We start from the raw sequence: 16496 nt of genomic DNA on the forward strand, positions 1-16496 counted from the left end.
CTAAGATAGACTAAAGAAAAAATCCACCTTCTCTGGTTTCCACGTGAAGAAAATTATAATGACTAAAAATTATCTGTCTTATTTGGACAACAAATTAAAGGTATGCCAGCACAAAAAGAGAGACCTCTTAAGGAAGGTAGAAGAGAACAACACAAGAAGTTAGGATTCAGGAAGGTTTGGATCCTTGAGAAGCATCTATGGAATAAAAATCTACATCTACAGAAAGCATCTACAGTATGTAATAATAAGATAGATCATCTCTCAAAGACTTATTGCAAGAAGTTGTAAAAGAATTTTGAACGAATGATGTCAATAGAAGTCACTTGGATTGATTTCAAATTGGAAGAGTCAATAGTTAATACTGCCCAATAGCTCATATGAAAGTATTATGCAAACATTATTAGCACTATTAACGAATGAAGTTCCAAAAACTTTAAATATCTTCCATGTCTTCCAGAAAATTCTCAAAGAAAAAATAGAAAAAAACTCAATATATTCGCAGCGAACCAGCTCAACTTCTTTAGATATACCAGTAAATTTAGCTGCAACTTTTCAAGGGCCAAGCCACTTACTAATATGTAGATTGCTGTTTCTAGGACTGATCGATACCTAGGCCTATAGAAGGTGGGATATGTGATCCCAATACCATAAAAGTTAACTCAAAATGATTTTACAGGTATCTGTTCTATAACAAAGATCCTAATTTTTAAGTATATGAACAGTTTTCACTGAATCGCTGAAAGCTAAAATTATCCTTCAATGGCTAATTGGGAAATTTGCCCTGTACCTCTAAAACACATTACCTGGTGAGTCTTCTTGGTAAGATTTTGAAAGGGTCAGAATTATCATGAATGCGATTAAACCTGTTTATAATTGTCTTGCGCTGAGCATTTGACCTTGTTAGACTTCTGAAAAAACTCTCTGATGGATTTAGTGCTGAACCTGTTTAGATCAGAATAGTTCCTAACTCCCCCGCTAATAGGAAGCAAAAAACTAAGCACCAAGGCAACTTTTCTTATAGCCTACGTATTAACTGTGGTGAAACACAAGGCATTCTTTAGGGAACAGTTTTGCTTTTTATTGTGGCAATCAAATTGGTGGTAGGATATCCAGATCGCTGGAAATATGTAGACGAGCTGTCCGTGCTAAGAAACACTTTAAAGGTATCCTAGCAAGCAGGGCACATCCTTAATAACAGCTGAGAAGAGGCTAATAGAGCAGATATAGACAGTTTGGTCACGCTGAAGGCCCACTCACAACGATATTTTACTAAAACTGGTAATTAGCAAATACTTATTTAATCCGGTCGGAATTTGGAAATAGAATGTAGGTCATTTTTTTTCTGTACTTTGTTTAGTAGAAAAAATTGATTGATTGATGGAATTACTTTCTATCTGTTTTAGGAATTAAGTGAACTGGCAATGTTTAAGATAATGTAACAACGATTTGACATTTGAAGTCACGATACCTCGGAATTGGACTTGTAAAAATAACAGCATTAGCAAATAAAAGTTAGTTATAAAACTAATCAAATTGGTGGTAGGATATCCAGATCGCTGGAAACATGTAAATGAGCGAGCTCTCCGTGCTAAGAAACACTCTAAAGGTATCCCAAGCTAGCAGGTTACATCCTTAATAACAGTTGAGATGATTCTAATAAAGCAGATATTAATGTTAATATAGATAAATTGGTTAAGTGTTCCCAGTCACAATGATATTTTACTAAAACTGAGAATTATCTAGTACTCATTTGATCCAGTCAAATTTTTCATAAAATTTTTTTAGCCAAACAGAAATTTCTATGACAATTCTGGTTGGCTCAAATTCACACTTGTTAAATCTCGGCATTAGCGAAATCTGATTGTAAATGGACCTTAACGTTATCCTTTATTGATAATAGTGTTGATTTTAGCTCACCTTTTCTGGCATCACAAAAAAGGAGCTACTCAGGGTTCATATAATTTCTGACTTTCGAGGGGACAAACAAGTCAAGACTATGCTTTCAACTTTTAACCAATTTGCTTTAATTACCCATGTTTTATTCTTCTATCTTTTTTTTCAGTGTCACTTTTAATTTTTTTTGGGTCCTTAACAAGTTCTCTTCTAGGATCTTTATTGTTATTGATGTTTGTGCTATGTTTTTATTCAAATAATAAATTAAATTGAATTGAATGGTAAAAAGAGAAAATTTGGGATTCCCGTTATTGAAAGTTCTTTCAAGGTACAGGGTCTAAAACCAACATCTCCTCCATATCTGCAAAGTTTTGTCAGCCCTTCTCCAGTGTAATGTCGCTGGGTACTGCATTTCAATCTGACATCCCGGGAGTCTGACATGTTGGAGATGATTTAGTTTTGGATCTTAGTGACTAAATATAGGGAATCTAAGGTTCCTTATCATGGATAGCTTGTGAGCTTTAAGCTTGAAACCTTATCTGAACACCGCCAGAATCTCTGTCAAATCTTGAACCAACTAGGGTGGAGCCACCAAATTTAGATTAACATCCTCATCGAAATAGCCCCGCCCCCTTCATTATTTCCTCAGACATAGACTACCTAGCAAAGCGGCAATACATGTTCCCAAACAACAAAGCGTCCCGTCATCACCGCTTTTGTACCATGTTATAATTCTGAAATATGAGCGTAATTGCGCCGTTTATTTTTCTGCTTCTGTGAATATAATATTAGGATGATGGAATAGATTATTTTCGTTTTTTCTTTGTATATCAATTACTCAATTACCAAAAAAGTTTCGTGTTGATACCAGTTTTTTGTTTTTTTTAAACCAAAAAGATTTCGATTTAGATGAAAATTTTAGTTTTTAAGTACACATAAATGAAATATTCGTTAGTTCTTATTGCAAACTACCCTTACGGTTTGTTTGTTGTTTCTTTTTGCACGGTACCTTCCATAATGTCATACCTTTATATTCATGACTCAAAAGATATCAACAATATTTTTTCAAGCTGACAAAATAACAACGGACAATAAGAAAACACTTTATGATTATTTAAAAAATACAAAAACTGTGAAAAAAAGTTTAATTTCACTTTCATGTATTTATTTTGAATGAATTGGCACATAAAAAAAGGGCCTAGAGAAAATTTAACGTTTCACGCTGATACATCACTTCGCGCTCATTACAAATCAACTTGACGGTACAATGCCATCTGGATATTTGGCTCTGAAGGCTCTCACAATATCTGGATCAATGAGGCGAACGCCATCTAATTGATTGCCTAAAGTAACCCTGCAATAAAAACAACTTATAATAACGTATTAAAATATCACTTCAATTACAATGAGCAAATAAGACGAAAAAGAAACAGGAGAAAATAGATATGAGACATTTATAGGTTAAATCGATTAAGTCTATGACTTACGTAATAAGGGGAAGAATATATAGTTTAGGTTTCGATTTTAATGCATCACTCATTGGTTAAAAACATTAATGAGTAGTTTTGGTGTTGTTTATGCGTCAGCACAAAAAATGCTCTGAAATACATTTTGGCATGGAGCAAATTATATTGGACTTTTAAAATATTGTTTACTGTCCACTGGACAACGTGTTGGGAGCCGGGGGAGGGGCACCGGCCCCCCCCCCCCCCCCCTAGAACTTCAAATTTACGCTAGATATTAACGAAAACTTTTTGCGTGTTGGAATTTTCTGTTGGAGGGTTAAAATGGTTGAAAAAGTGGTAGATGGTTGAAAAAGCTGGAAATAAAAAGAAATTTCCTAAATTATTTCCGATGTCGATATTTACATTTCGATGTTCAATATTGATTTTTGGTCCGATATACAGACATATCAATTTTAATATTTAATATCGCCCAATTTAACCGTTTACTGGCAGTGAGGATAAAAGTCACACTAACTGCAGGATGGGGTCTGCGGAATCCCGCTTTTTAAAAATTCGAGAAAAATACAGTTGCAAATTTATCCCAATTTCGCTTACGAAATATTTAGATATATCAGTTAGAAATACTAAAACACCAAAATCATTCCACTATTCGCATTTCGGGCGGAGGAACTTGGTATATTCCATACATACATATTTTTTTTTGGCACGAACTGCACGTATATTTGGATTTTCTGTCCTTGCTTAGGGGGCAAATGACACAACCACCTTTTCAGTGACTGGGACCCGAAGAAAATTTACGGGGAACATTCTCAGCTAAAAATCATGTATGGCTCTTGATCAAATTACGTAGTGCTCGTTGAATCCTTTGGGGGGTTGCTTTGATCCTAATTTGCCGGTCGATGAGGGATCGTCCTAGCTCTATCCGCATTTTTCTTCGGGTCAACTCTTTTCCTGGGGCGTTGAGTAGCTCAGAATGACATTGGGATTGACTCCACCTATGTCCATGATCGTATGCCACACCTTCTTGAACCATCTTCTCGTGCGGCGGCTAGTCGTGTAAGTGGACAGCTTTTGGTCTGGAGAGTCCACTCCGTTTTTTGTTGGTTTGTATGTCATGCTGATCTCTGGTTTACTACTCTCATGTTCAATTGCTGCTGAAACATGGATCAACAAAGGAAGAACAACAGCTTTTTTTTCTTTGGAACATATGATACGAGGTTCAGATGGTCTCTAAATTCGAAGATGGACGAGTTAGGTTCTCTTGTATGACTGGCAAGGAAAGAGGGGGGGGGGGATCTATCTTTCATTCTTTTTCCCCGTGTTTCCGTATGTCATTCGCAACGGTCTGAGCATTTCAATGAGCTCTATGGACGTGAACAAGTTGCCGGCTGTGATGTTGGTGTTCCAGCTCTTCAAGAGGTCAACAAGGGTAATGTTCACGTTGGAACTGAATCATTATGGATTTCAACTATAGGTGTTTCCTTTCCAGTCAAGAACTCATCAATGTCTTCAAGAACGCTGTACATTAAATCTTGAATCTAAACTTATTCAGTTTAGAACAAATTTACTTCTTAAATTTGCACCGTCCTCTAAATGCAACTAGCATTTCATCAATCGCCAAGTACTCGCCTGGTGAGTAATTTGCTTTGCAGTTTCCGATGAAGAGGTCAAAAACCTCTTTGATGGGAGCTAGAGATCCGTCTCTTTCGTGACATGCGTTCCTATCATAGAACCGAAGACAGCGTTCCTGAAACTAGAATCGCATCAGGCTCATCTTAGCGTGAAAAATGTCCCGCCCAGTTCTATCAGCTGCAAAGAGACATTCGCAATCTTCACTGCCCGACTTGAATACTCTAGAGAGATACAGAAGGTCTAAAAAGGCTCGCATCTCTATAACGTTGACTTGTTTCAAATACGTTTCAGGTTGTTTCATTGGAGACCATATTCTAGCTATAAATACTCTTTTCCAGCTCTAAAAATCAAAGGAAATTAGAATTACTAAGAGAACTGAACTAAAAAGGGTCTAGTAAAAACGAAGATTTTTTTCTTTCGAATGGAGGACACTTGAATAAGTTGAAATAAAACTAATTGGTTCTCTAAAAAGCTAGTAAAAACTAAGGTTGATTTTTTTTCTGCTAAGCCACAAAAAAGTTACATAAACTGCAGGATGGGGTCTGTCAGACCCCAGAGCCCTGTATCTACGTACCTGTAAGTGATTTCGAGATGTTCTTTTACCGAACTTTAGTACTCAACTGGTCCGAAGAATACACGAGATATCAGCCTCCTAGTAGTATAAAAAACTTAGCGCTGGGGTCTGAGAGACCTCACCCTGCCAATTAATGGTTAAACTTTTGAATTGAATTCTTAGAACATAACACTGTTATCTAACCGTAGTGTAATGTGACTTGATGTTTTGAAAAAAGGCAGAGAGACTAACAACAAGGACGGGCCGCCTTTTGCCGTAGTTGTTTCGAAAGATTGGCGCTAAGTTTGAAATAACCAGGCAAAAAAGATTAAAATGTTGACCTATTATTAATCCAAGTACCCTTAAACAGACCATGCGCGTGTCGTGAAACAGGCCGCGACACGCACCAGGCCGTGGCGCAAGCCATGTAGCACCAGAAATCGCTATTTAGAACACAAAAATGGGCAATTTAAGCAATTTAGGCACTGACCGTCGTGGCAACTCTGTACACAACACTACCTTGCGGCATTTCAAATGGGTTTGAATGAAAAGAATTAAAAGATATTACCGATATAACCTCATCCCCAATCCATCATAGAATCTCGATTCCCCCCTCCCGCCCCCCCCCTCCCTAGACAAGATGCTGCCTACGCCCTTGGATAACGCCCTTAAGTAGCGAAATGGAATGAGACTCTGCTTTGTAATACGGCGCCCGGGGATCCCTACTGCACCGAGGTTGGACTACAGACTTGTTACTTACCCCTCTAAAAAAGGCCCAGCAACTGAAACTTCGATCTGATACCTTTGCACCAGCGATCACTGCGTCAGCAATGACTCTGCAGGATCTTGATCCTTTCATACAATGGACAATATTTATTTTTTCTTTTCTTTAGAGAATGCACTTACGACAGATAAGAAAGTTATACCCAACATATAAACGTGGGAATCGCTTGTGAAATCAACATGGAAGTCGAAATCAACTTGGTAAATGAGAAGGCCTTTTTTTCTGGAGAATTTTAGAAAAATAGACTAAAGAAGCCAAAAATAGAAAAATTTAAAAACAGATCAATTCCAAAGATAATATGTATCACTAAACTGTTTGCAAAATCGAATCCAGGGGGCACTGTTTTACTATGTAAATATAACTTTCTGTCATAGTTTACCCCAAATAATTCAACCACATCTTTTGACGCACCCCTGTTATGAATCACCCCCTCCCTTTCCTAAAATATGAGACTCCATACATTGAAATCGTGAACATCCCAATTAGCATCATCCCGGCGTAACACTACAGTAGACACACTTAAAGAAAAATTTACCATTTTTCATTTCTTTATAGTAATGAATTTTTTTTTACCAGTTAGGCTGCACGTTGTGTGGCCTCCCGAAAAGCTCTATCTTCCTAGTTCCTGGTGACAACCTCTCGATTATGCCATATATTTCATCCGGCTTATGGCTCGTGGCTCTAACTTCTGCCACAATGACGTCACAATCTAAGCCACGGTTTATACTCTTAGGATTTCCTTTCATTCCGACCTATAACATTAATATGTTTAAGAAAAAAAAAAAAATATAAGGCATATGTACAAAGTAGATTAAAAAGCAGAGATTACTTAAACTTCATCGTAAATTTCATTTATTCAGTTCAAACTATGCGTTTATTAGCAGGGCAGCACTAGGGAGAGGTGGAAGAGATTTTACCGTCCTCTTTCCTCAGAAACTGAAAGAAGACAAAAAAATGCCATCACCCCTCTTCCCTACTTAAAATCTTGGTCAAGACCATCTCCATTAGCAATACTTTTTGAAAATTTATAATTTTCTCCCCCTTTTCGGTCTCTTTGTATAGCACTCCAGAGTTTTTGAGGTTTTTAATCCTACCTAACCTATAACTATTTTATCCCATTTATATCATAATCATTATATATCCTATTTTAACCTATCCTATATCCAATTTTTACCATTTTTATTAGCCTATCAATACAGCCGAACAATTTCTAAAACTATAATACCCGTAATCTTTGTTGAAATTTCTAGGAACATAATTTGTGTAAAAAAAAAAAAAAAAAAATCTAGTCAGTCTAGATGCAAAGGTAATTTTTTTCGATTTTATTACTAACCACAGTTTTCAGTCAACGGTTCTTCATCAACATTCTGCTAAAAGAGCTTGATACAAAAGAGGGATAAAGACACATTTGGACATGAATCAGTAAATATGTATGCGGTAGAAAATAATGCTACAGAATAACTTGATTGCAAAATGCAGAAATATAATTTTGTATTGGCTTTTAACTTATTCTAAATTCCTAGGCATGTTATTTTTCACTGTTCAAGCGAAAATTTATAGATGCGCACACAGAAAACAAGAGATAATTTCAAATCATACGAAGACCTTAGGCCATATCCGAGGGGGGGGGGGTCCAGGGTTTAAACCCGTTCCCGAAATTAATGTCTTACTCGTAAAAACCTACCAAAACTGCATATAAACAAATTTTTATGCATTTTTAAGTTTTTTTGTAGCACTCCCCCTTCACCCCAAAAATACCCCCCCCCCCTGAACAAAATCATGGATACCCCCTTGAGAAGATCCCTAGAAAATAGAACTACAAGGATATACGACTCCTAAAATATCAATGTATAAACACGCTCTTTTTTACGTTTCATATAGATTAGCAGCTATATTTATGACTTTTATTTTGTATTTTCTGACTGATACCTGTTGTGTCTTCATTACAGTGGTAACAATGTGTTGTTATTGTATTTTTTTTACTAAGAAATGCAAATTCGGCGCACTAGGGTTTGTAATAGTTTTTTTGCCAATAAATATCTATCATATTATACAACTTATATGCATCAACTTATAACGAAACCGTCAGAGATGTCGAATCCGATGCGCCTCCTTTATCACAAGAAAGAAACCAACAAAGAAAATATATCTTCTTCTTCTCAAAAGGTAGAAGAAGAGGGAAGAGAAAAAGGGGGTAACTGGAAAAAGGGGTAATAATCACCAAAGACATAACAAATATTAAAATAGCCCACCACTGCAAGCTGAAAGAACCATCTTTTTTTAGCATATGATGCTCTCTTTACTATTCCCTGAAATTTAAAAGATTAAAATAAAAATGGAAAACTCGGCTTTTTTAAGCTTGTTCGCACAATTCTGACCCCACAGTCATGTTGCAAAAATTGTAACTTTTAATACAAAATCTACAAATACTAAAAGTATTTTTTTAAAAGACGACCAAAATCTTTGATAAGATATCTGAACTATATTGCCAGCTTGAATATATCTTTTATTAAGCCTGAATTTATTTTCTCTGTAGCAGCATCAAAAAACCATCCGAACCCTTAGATCTGTTATTAGCACCACTGAGTAGTTCAATTGCTACAGAATTTCACTGAAAAGGCTCTTTTTTTATATTTTCATTGTAAAAAAAACCCGAAAAAACAAGCCATAGTACAGTTTTTTTTATCAAGTCAAATTTATGACAAATAGCTGAATTAGTAACATATAGGACCATGCAATTAACCATCTATAACACTACCATCAATAAATGAATTGTACACTTGCAGAGGTACGCTCGCTGCAGTAATCTGAAAGAACCATCTTCTTTAAGCATATGATGCTCCATGAAAAATGTGGAATTCCTCAGATATCCAAACTTTTCAATTTTGTCGTCTTATGTACAAATATGTACAAGCAACAGAAAATTAAAATGTTGCTTCACCAAGTTAACACTTAATTAAATTCTTAGGCATATTATTCTTTGACGGCTTTCAATAAAGCCGTCAAATAATGTAAAAAAAAGCCGTCAATAAAATGTAAAAAAATGCAATATTCTTATAACTTAAATAAAATGTAAGACAACATAATCAGGATTCAATATCGTTTTTTTCTTATAGATCAATCAAAACAACTTTTTGCACAAAATAAGTTTTTTCAAAAAAAAGTAAAGAACTCCATTAAACCAAAAATGAACAAAGAAAATAAACCAAAATAAAAAATAAAAATAAAAAATAAAAAATAAACCAAAAATAAACCAACAATAAAGCCGTCATATAATGTAAAAAATTATGTAAAAAAATGCAATATTCTTATAACCCAAATAAAATGTAAGACAACATAATCAGGATTCAATATCGTTTTTTTCTTATAGATTAATCAAAAAAACTTTTTGCACAAAATAAGTTTTTTCAAAAAAAAGTAAAGAACTCCATTAAACCAAAAATGAACAAAGAAAATAAACCAAAATGAAAATAAAAAATAAACCAAAAATAAACCAACAATAAAGCCGTCATATAATGTAAAAAAAAAGCCGTCAATAAAATGTGAAAAAATGCAATATTCTTATTACACAAATAAAATGTAAGACAACATATAGTACAGGAAAATGAGCTCCAAAAAGAGGTCGACCCGAAACAAAGTGCAACAGAAATGATTTTTACACCATCTTGTAGAGAAAAAAAACCTGAACAACATATAAATTTTCGCATATTCTGAGTCGACGCAAAATAACCGTTTTTTGGCTTTTAATGCTATTTTTTTCGTTATTCGAATAAATATCGCAATTTTCGTGGACATCGGTTTTTCTTGAACGGAAGTATGATTCTAACCCAAAATAACATGGCGAGACCGAAAACGAAGTCGGATTTAGCGTAAGAAGCACCATAAAAAAAGTAACTGTATTTTTTCGACTTTTTTCGCCTAAAAAATACAATTTTCGTTGTAGCCCGATTTTCTTGAATGAAAGTGTGGTTCTGACGTAGAATCACGAGCTGAGACCGAAAATAGAATCAAATAGGTTGTTCACTGAACCAGAAAAAAAAATCGTAATCATTAATGAATGATCTACATTTTTTTAGAAAATAATTAGGGAAAGTGAATTACAAACCGAACTGGTTTTCAGTGGTCAGTATCGTAAATCACACTTAAAACACTCTTCGTATACAATTTAGGGTCAACCCATAGTGTCTAATCTTCACAGTCTATTAAATAGAATCAATCTTATAAAAAATACAAAATAGAGAATCAGATTCCGACTAGTTTCACAACTTTTTCATTTGGAATGGATTAACGACTAGGGTTCTAGGTTCTCTTCATCATTGTTGCTGTCGATTTTTGGGGAGTTGGAACACATTGTTCCCTTGCAGGTTCTGCATGCTGAAGTACAAACTAAGCCGTTTTTAAAGTAGCTACACCTCGCTGAACTACACTGTACACGACAGGAGCACTTCACGATCTTTAGGAGCATACGCGGGGCTGGTGGGAGGTCAGTTGTTAATGGGTACGAGAAGTCATCTTTATTCTTCCATCCCCATTCCTCGGCTTTCAGTTCCGGATCAGGCTCCCCGGTCCATACCTGAACTTGATAAAAAACTCTATAGCTATGAAACTTGGCTGCATCAGAAGTTGGTGGCAGATGTTCTGGGTGAACAAAAGAGTTTGCCGTTGTCACTTTCTTTTCAAAAACTTCTCTGCGGAGTTTGTTCAAGTTCCCTCCTTTCGACGAACCGTATATGATCAGCAGGGCGTCTTCACCAGCGGTCTTGATTTCCTCCTTCGAAGGGGAATTCTACATGAACACTGCAGCTGATGTTCGGAAATCATTGTCTTCTATCAGCCTCTTCAGTGCAAGACCTTTTCCCATACCGTGGATTCGCGAAGTAGAGTCACAGCCTAACAGGGCGTGAGCGAAAAGGATCAGATGACAAGTATCTTGTCCCAGTTTCTCTTTCAGGGTGTGTATATCCCATATTCGGGGAGCTTTATTCGACTTTGGCTCAAGTGCGAAGAATAGTTTCTTGCTTGACAAGTCACAGTGGTAGCATAAGAGAGCCAATAGATCGGTATCGTCCCCAACTACGGCAGTGTCGTGATACCGTGAAGAGGCAACAGCAGCTTCCACAATCGGGACATCTGCGTCACCTGATGCCTGGGAGACAGAGACACCCTTTGCACGGAGATGATCAGCCAAAGCGCAGATAAACCTGGCTTTATTTTTCTTGCAAGATAAGAACTCTTCTTTCTTCAGCTTGAGCTGCATATCTGCTGTGAAGAAGATCTCACGGCCAACTGTACGACTCCTCAACGAGTGAGCCATATCTTTTATGGAAGCCCCACCATCGTAGCCGTCGAAAACGATAGTGGCAGAAGGGTACTTTCCTGTCACGTAAGTTGCATAATGGTCTAGAATCTCCAGGTATCTTTCATTGTTTGTCCATGGTATCCTGTGCAGCAGAGCTCCACCGTCTAGGATATATCGAGTGCCTTCGGGGAGGGGAAATGAATGCTTCTCAAGGTTGCACGCCTGGGCTATGGCCTTTGCAAGTTCTTGTTTGTTCGCAGTCCGGAGCATGCAGGAGCTGTCAAAAAGTGACGCTGGGTAGGAACACAGTTCGTGTTGAAAGTACTCAGTTTCCGTAAGATTGATCCTTTTCGTGATCATGATAAACCTCTGAAAAAGAAGAGTCGGGTCTCGTCGTGTGCAGTAAACCCGTGGGCTTTGCGTTGTGGTAATCAGGAATTCCGGTTATTTTCGTCGAAAAACAAAGTCAGAGACCACCTGTACAGACATGGCGTCAATGACTTTTATGCCAACATCTTTGGCAGAATCAACGTTGGCAGACGGATAGGCAGTTAGACCATTTGCTATGCTTCTTAACTGAACATCTCCCTCAAATGGTGAACCCCTTTCCAGAAACTCGATAATCGTCTGCGTATCTTTGCAGTATCTCAGTTGCATCGGCTCTGACATCTCCTTGTGCTGATCGCTTGTAACGTACAGAATTTGTGAGATACGTTCCATCAGAAGGTTTACTGTAGAGCAGACTGGTCGCGACAAAACCCATAAGGACCTCTGAGCCTCTGTCATGCCGCTGCCGTTGGTAAGGCCACCACAGGTTTTAAGAGAGCGCATAAGCTCCTGCTCAATGACAAGATCTGTGGAGAGTCCAGCCCAGAATCTATCAGAACGTCTTACTACATGCATGCCACTCTGGAAAGCCTGGTAAACCGTAGGATGGATATCTTGGAGCTTGTCCATTCGTTGGAGGTTAAGATGGCATGATTTCGTATAGTGGTTGTGTCCTGCAGCCGCCAGGTAAGGTAACATGTCTGAGGTAGACTTCAGATAGAGCTCCCATGACCCAGTTCGTTCTCCTTTTACAAAGTTTCGTAGAATCACAATCATGTCCAAATACTGGAACCAAAGCTTTGATGTTCGACACTGGAGCAGTTTTTTTCTCTTGCTGCTGATGAATTCCTGTATTTTTTTCTAAGGAAGGATTGCCTTCTGCAACCTCAGCAACTACTTCCTTATTCATCAGTTTCTCGTATAGGTTTCTGAGTTCCACAATTTCTTCGGATTGTAGTCTTGGCTCATCATCACTAGCTTGGTTGTCGGCAAAAACCTCAGAAAGCAGAATGGCGTGTAGCGCAGCGTCAATAAGTAAATGTCCACGTACTGCTCTAGCGATCGCTTTTCCGCTGAGAAGGTGGGGAACAGTATTGGGCGCATACACGTGTTCAAGAACCTCGCGTTCAAGAACCGTGTTCAAGCAACACTCGTTAAACCTGAACTGTGAAGTACTCGACCGCAACTCGCACTTGGCAGTGGAAATTTTAGCTAGCCACTCATCCTTTCGCCTTTGAGTGTCATTGTCAATGTTACGCCTGTGTGTATAATTTTTTCTGCATAACTCATGGACCTTCTGTCCGGCAGTGACCACAACGGTATCCCTTCGCATCTGACTAGATTGGTTAATTCCGGCAGCTCCTTTCTGTGTAATAATCGTGTAATGTGAGTCGTATTCGACATTTATTTTGCAGATTCTGCAGTGCTCCAACTGAGTAGACATCTCGCTATAAAAAAAAAAAAGAGTTATTAAGCAAAACATATCTGATCGAAATTTTAAGAGATTTATTTTGTTCAGCCTTGTTGAAAGGTCCAGTAATAATGTCTATAGGGATGTCAACGTCCCCAAAGTCTTCAAGACAACGGCTATAGGCAAGGCAATTACTTCATTGTTGCACATGGATACGTTATTGAGAGGGCTATGTTTGTTTGAACTTTACTTTCCAAGAAGACGAGGGATATTCAAATGAGCCTTACAGAGAATGTTGAGGAAAGTGTTGAACTAAATGAAAACACGTTATGTTTACACAGATTGTCAAAAGGGTGAAACACAGGAATAAGTAAGTATATTAATTGGGAAAATTCAGGGAATGATAAGGGATATGATCAAAAGACAATATTTGCATGCTACCAATACTACTTGAGCTACTACTATCATACTTCTCCATTTACAATACTGAGGGGAAAGTTGAACTAAATCCAAAGACGCTGTGTGCATGCACAGCGTCAAACTAGCCTAGCTCAAGAATTAATTGGGGTATTAAGTTGGAACTTTCAGAGAATGCTTAAAGGGGAAATATCGTCTCATCAAAAGGCAATATGCGCACACTACTGCTAACGCTACTGTTAGTGCAACATTTACTACTACTACTTCTATTGCAACTACTTTTAAAGTTAACCTGTCGTGATGATGAGGTCACCTGTTGGTACAAGGTGTATTTCAGGGGACAATTGTCTTCTCAATAGATGTCGCTGTAAAACAAAAAAAAAAAACAAAAAAATTAAACTGACATGAAAAATAAAATAATTTGACGCAAAGCAGTAAAGTAAAATAATTTATACTTTAAACTTTTAAAGTATTCAGTTCCAAACCACCATTATAAAATCCGACCTCTTACCTGCGCTAATCATTCATCTGAACACTAGCAGATTCACCGGAAAGTATTACTCGACTATTAGATGGCGGAATTTCGAATAAAATTTTTTCTCGGAGTAGATGGTGAATTTAAATAAAGGTTATGACTGTCACTGACCGGAACTAGTTTTCTACTCGACTTTCTGGCATTACTTGAGGTCTTCGTCTAATTGATTTCTCAGTCAAATCTTGGGAATAAACTTTGAAATCTTTAAAACACTGAGTGATGAATGTGAAGATTTTCATTTTTATTGCATTACTTAGCCTTCGAAGTGTCTTATACTAGTGCCTAGTTCAGGTATTTTTACGAACAACCGATCATTTGTTGAATAACAAGTGCCGATTGATTGTCTTTACAAAAATTACCGCAACGCATATTGATGATAGTGAAACTTTTTGTTTTGCACCAGACACCCAATCGGACTTCATTTTCTGTCTCAGCTTGTCATTCTGCATCAGAATCATACTTCATTTCAAGAAAAACGGTCGGATACTAAAATTATATTTTTTTCCGGAAAACGTAACAAAAATCGCATTAAAAGCCAAAAAACCGTTATTTTGCGTCGACTCAGAATATGCAAAAATGGATATGTCGTTCAGTTTTTTTTTTTCTACAAGATGGTGTAAGAATCATTTCTGTTGCAATTTGTTTCGGGTCAAACCTCCATTTGCCTGTACTAATAATCAGGATTCAATATCGTTTTTTTCTTATAGATTAATCAAAAAAACTTTTTGCGAAAAATAAGTTTTTTCAAAAAAAAGTAAGGAACTCCATTAAACGCAAAATGAACAAAAATAGAATCAAATAATCTACCAAGCATACAACTACCACAAATCAGTATCAATAAATAAATGAAACACAAAACAAACAAAAATTAAAATAAGTCAAATTAAAAACGAACAGAAATTAATCTGAGTGGGGCTTTCTGAAAGCCAGAATATAATTTGTACTTTACTGAAAAAAATTCAAATGAATTTACTGAAAAAAATATGCATTGTCAGTTTAATATACATATGCTGATATTTATTCCTTAAAATCTTAATTAATTTTTATTTTTTTAAAGTTATGAGTGAAAACATTTAAAAGAATTATTTTCCAGTAAAGTACAAATTATATTCTGGCTTTTAGAAAGCATAGGGTGTAGAACATAGGGTTTTCTAATCGAATGAGCCCTTTTTGAAGTCTCAACGAAAACACTTTCTATAAGAAACTTATATGCCCCAAGGCAAAACTTACATCCCTTGCCCTGAGGGGTTTGGGTGGTTTGTCATCCTCAAAATCATAATTTCCAGAACATTCAACTACGTTGAACGAAATGGATATCTCAAAATTTTAATTGGATGTGTTTGGGAAATTGGTGGGCGTGAGAGGGGCGTTAGTCGCTCTCCAATTACTTTCAACTATTAAAAAAGGCACTAGCCCTTTCAATTTCCAATTGAATGAGCCCTTTTGAAGTTTCTACGACAACGCTTTCAATAAAAACCTTATATGCACCCAGGGCATAACTTACAACACTTGCCCTGAGGGATGTGTGTGTGTGTGGGGGGGGGGGGGGGTTGTCATCCTTAAAGACCTAATTCCGAAACTTTCAACTACGTTCAATAAAATGTCTATCTAAAAATTTTGATTGGAAGTGTTTGGGGAAAAGTTGGGCGTGAGAGGGGGGTTAGTTGCCCTCAAATCACTTTCAATTATTAAAAAAGGCACTGGCCCTTTGAATTTCCAATCGAATGAGCCCTTTTTCAAGTTTCTACGACAAAGATTTCAATAAAAACCTTATATGCCCCCCAGGGCCTAACTTATAACCTTTGTCCTGAAGACTGTGGGGGGGGGGAGTGTCCTGCTCAAAGGTAAAACCTTCCTGAACTTTGAACTGCGTGGAACAAAATAACTATCTCAAAATTTTGATTGGATGTGATTGGGGAAATGGTGGGCGTGGAAGGGGTGTTAGTTGCCTTCCAATCACTTTTGACTATTAAAAAGGGAAATAGCCATTTCAATTCCAATTGAATGAGCCCTTTTTGAAGTTTCTACGACCACGCGTTCTATAAAAACCTTATATGCCCCCAGGGCATAACTTACAACCCTTGCCCTGAGGGCTGTGGGGGGGGGAGTTGTCATCCTCAAAGACCTAATTACCAGAACTTAAAACTGCGTTGAATAAAATAGCTATCTCAAAATTGTG

The 16496-nt window shown here is 37.0% G+C and overlaps 1 protein-coding gene across 1 annotated transcript in view; it reads right to left on the reverse strand.

Moving 5' to 3' along the window:
- Positions 1 to 2989: 2989 nt before the first annotated feature.
- The window catches only part of Mettl3 (methyltransferase like 3), a 133472-nt gene continuing 119965 nt past the window's right edge, over positions 2990 to 16496 (reverse strand). The window contains exons 10-11 of the mRNA XM_089094780.1: positions 6902 to 7080; positions 2990 to 3247 (exon numbers count right to left, since the gene is read on the reverse strand). Of these exons, the coding sequence (XP_088950906.1) occupies positions 3145 to 3247; positions 6902 to 7080 (282 nt within the window). The 3' untranslated portion in view covers positions 2990 to 3144. The remainder of the gene's footprint in view (positions 3248 to 6901; positions 7081 to 16496) is intronic.

The sequence above is a fragment of the Artemia sp. Qi Xiang Cuo genome, chromosome 9 (assembly GCF_049724085.1).
Source record: "Artemia sp. Qi Xiang Cuo chromosome 9, ASM4972408v1, whole genome shotgun sequence".
NCBI classification, from domain to species: Eukaryota; Metazoa; Arthropoda; class Branchiopoda; order Anostraca; family Artemiidae; genus Artemia; species Artemia sp. Qi Xiang Cuo.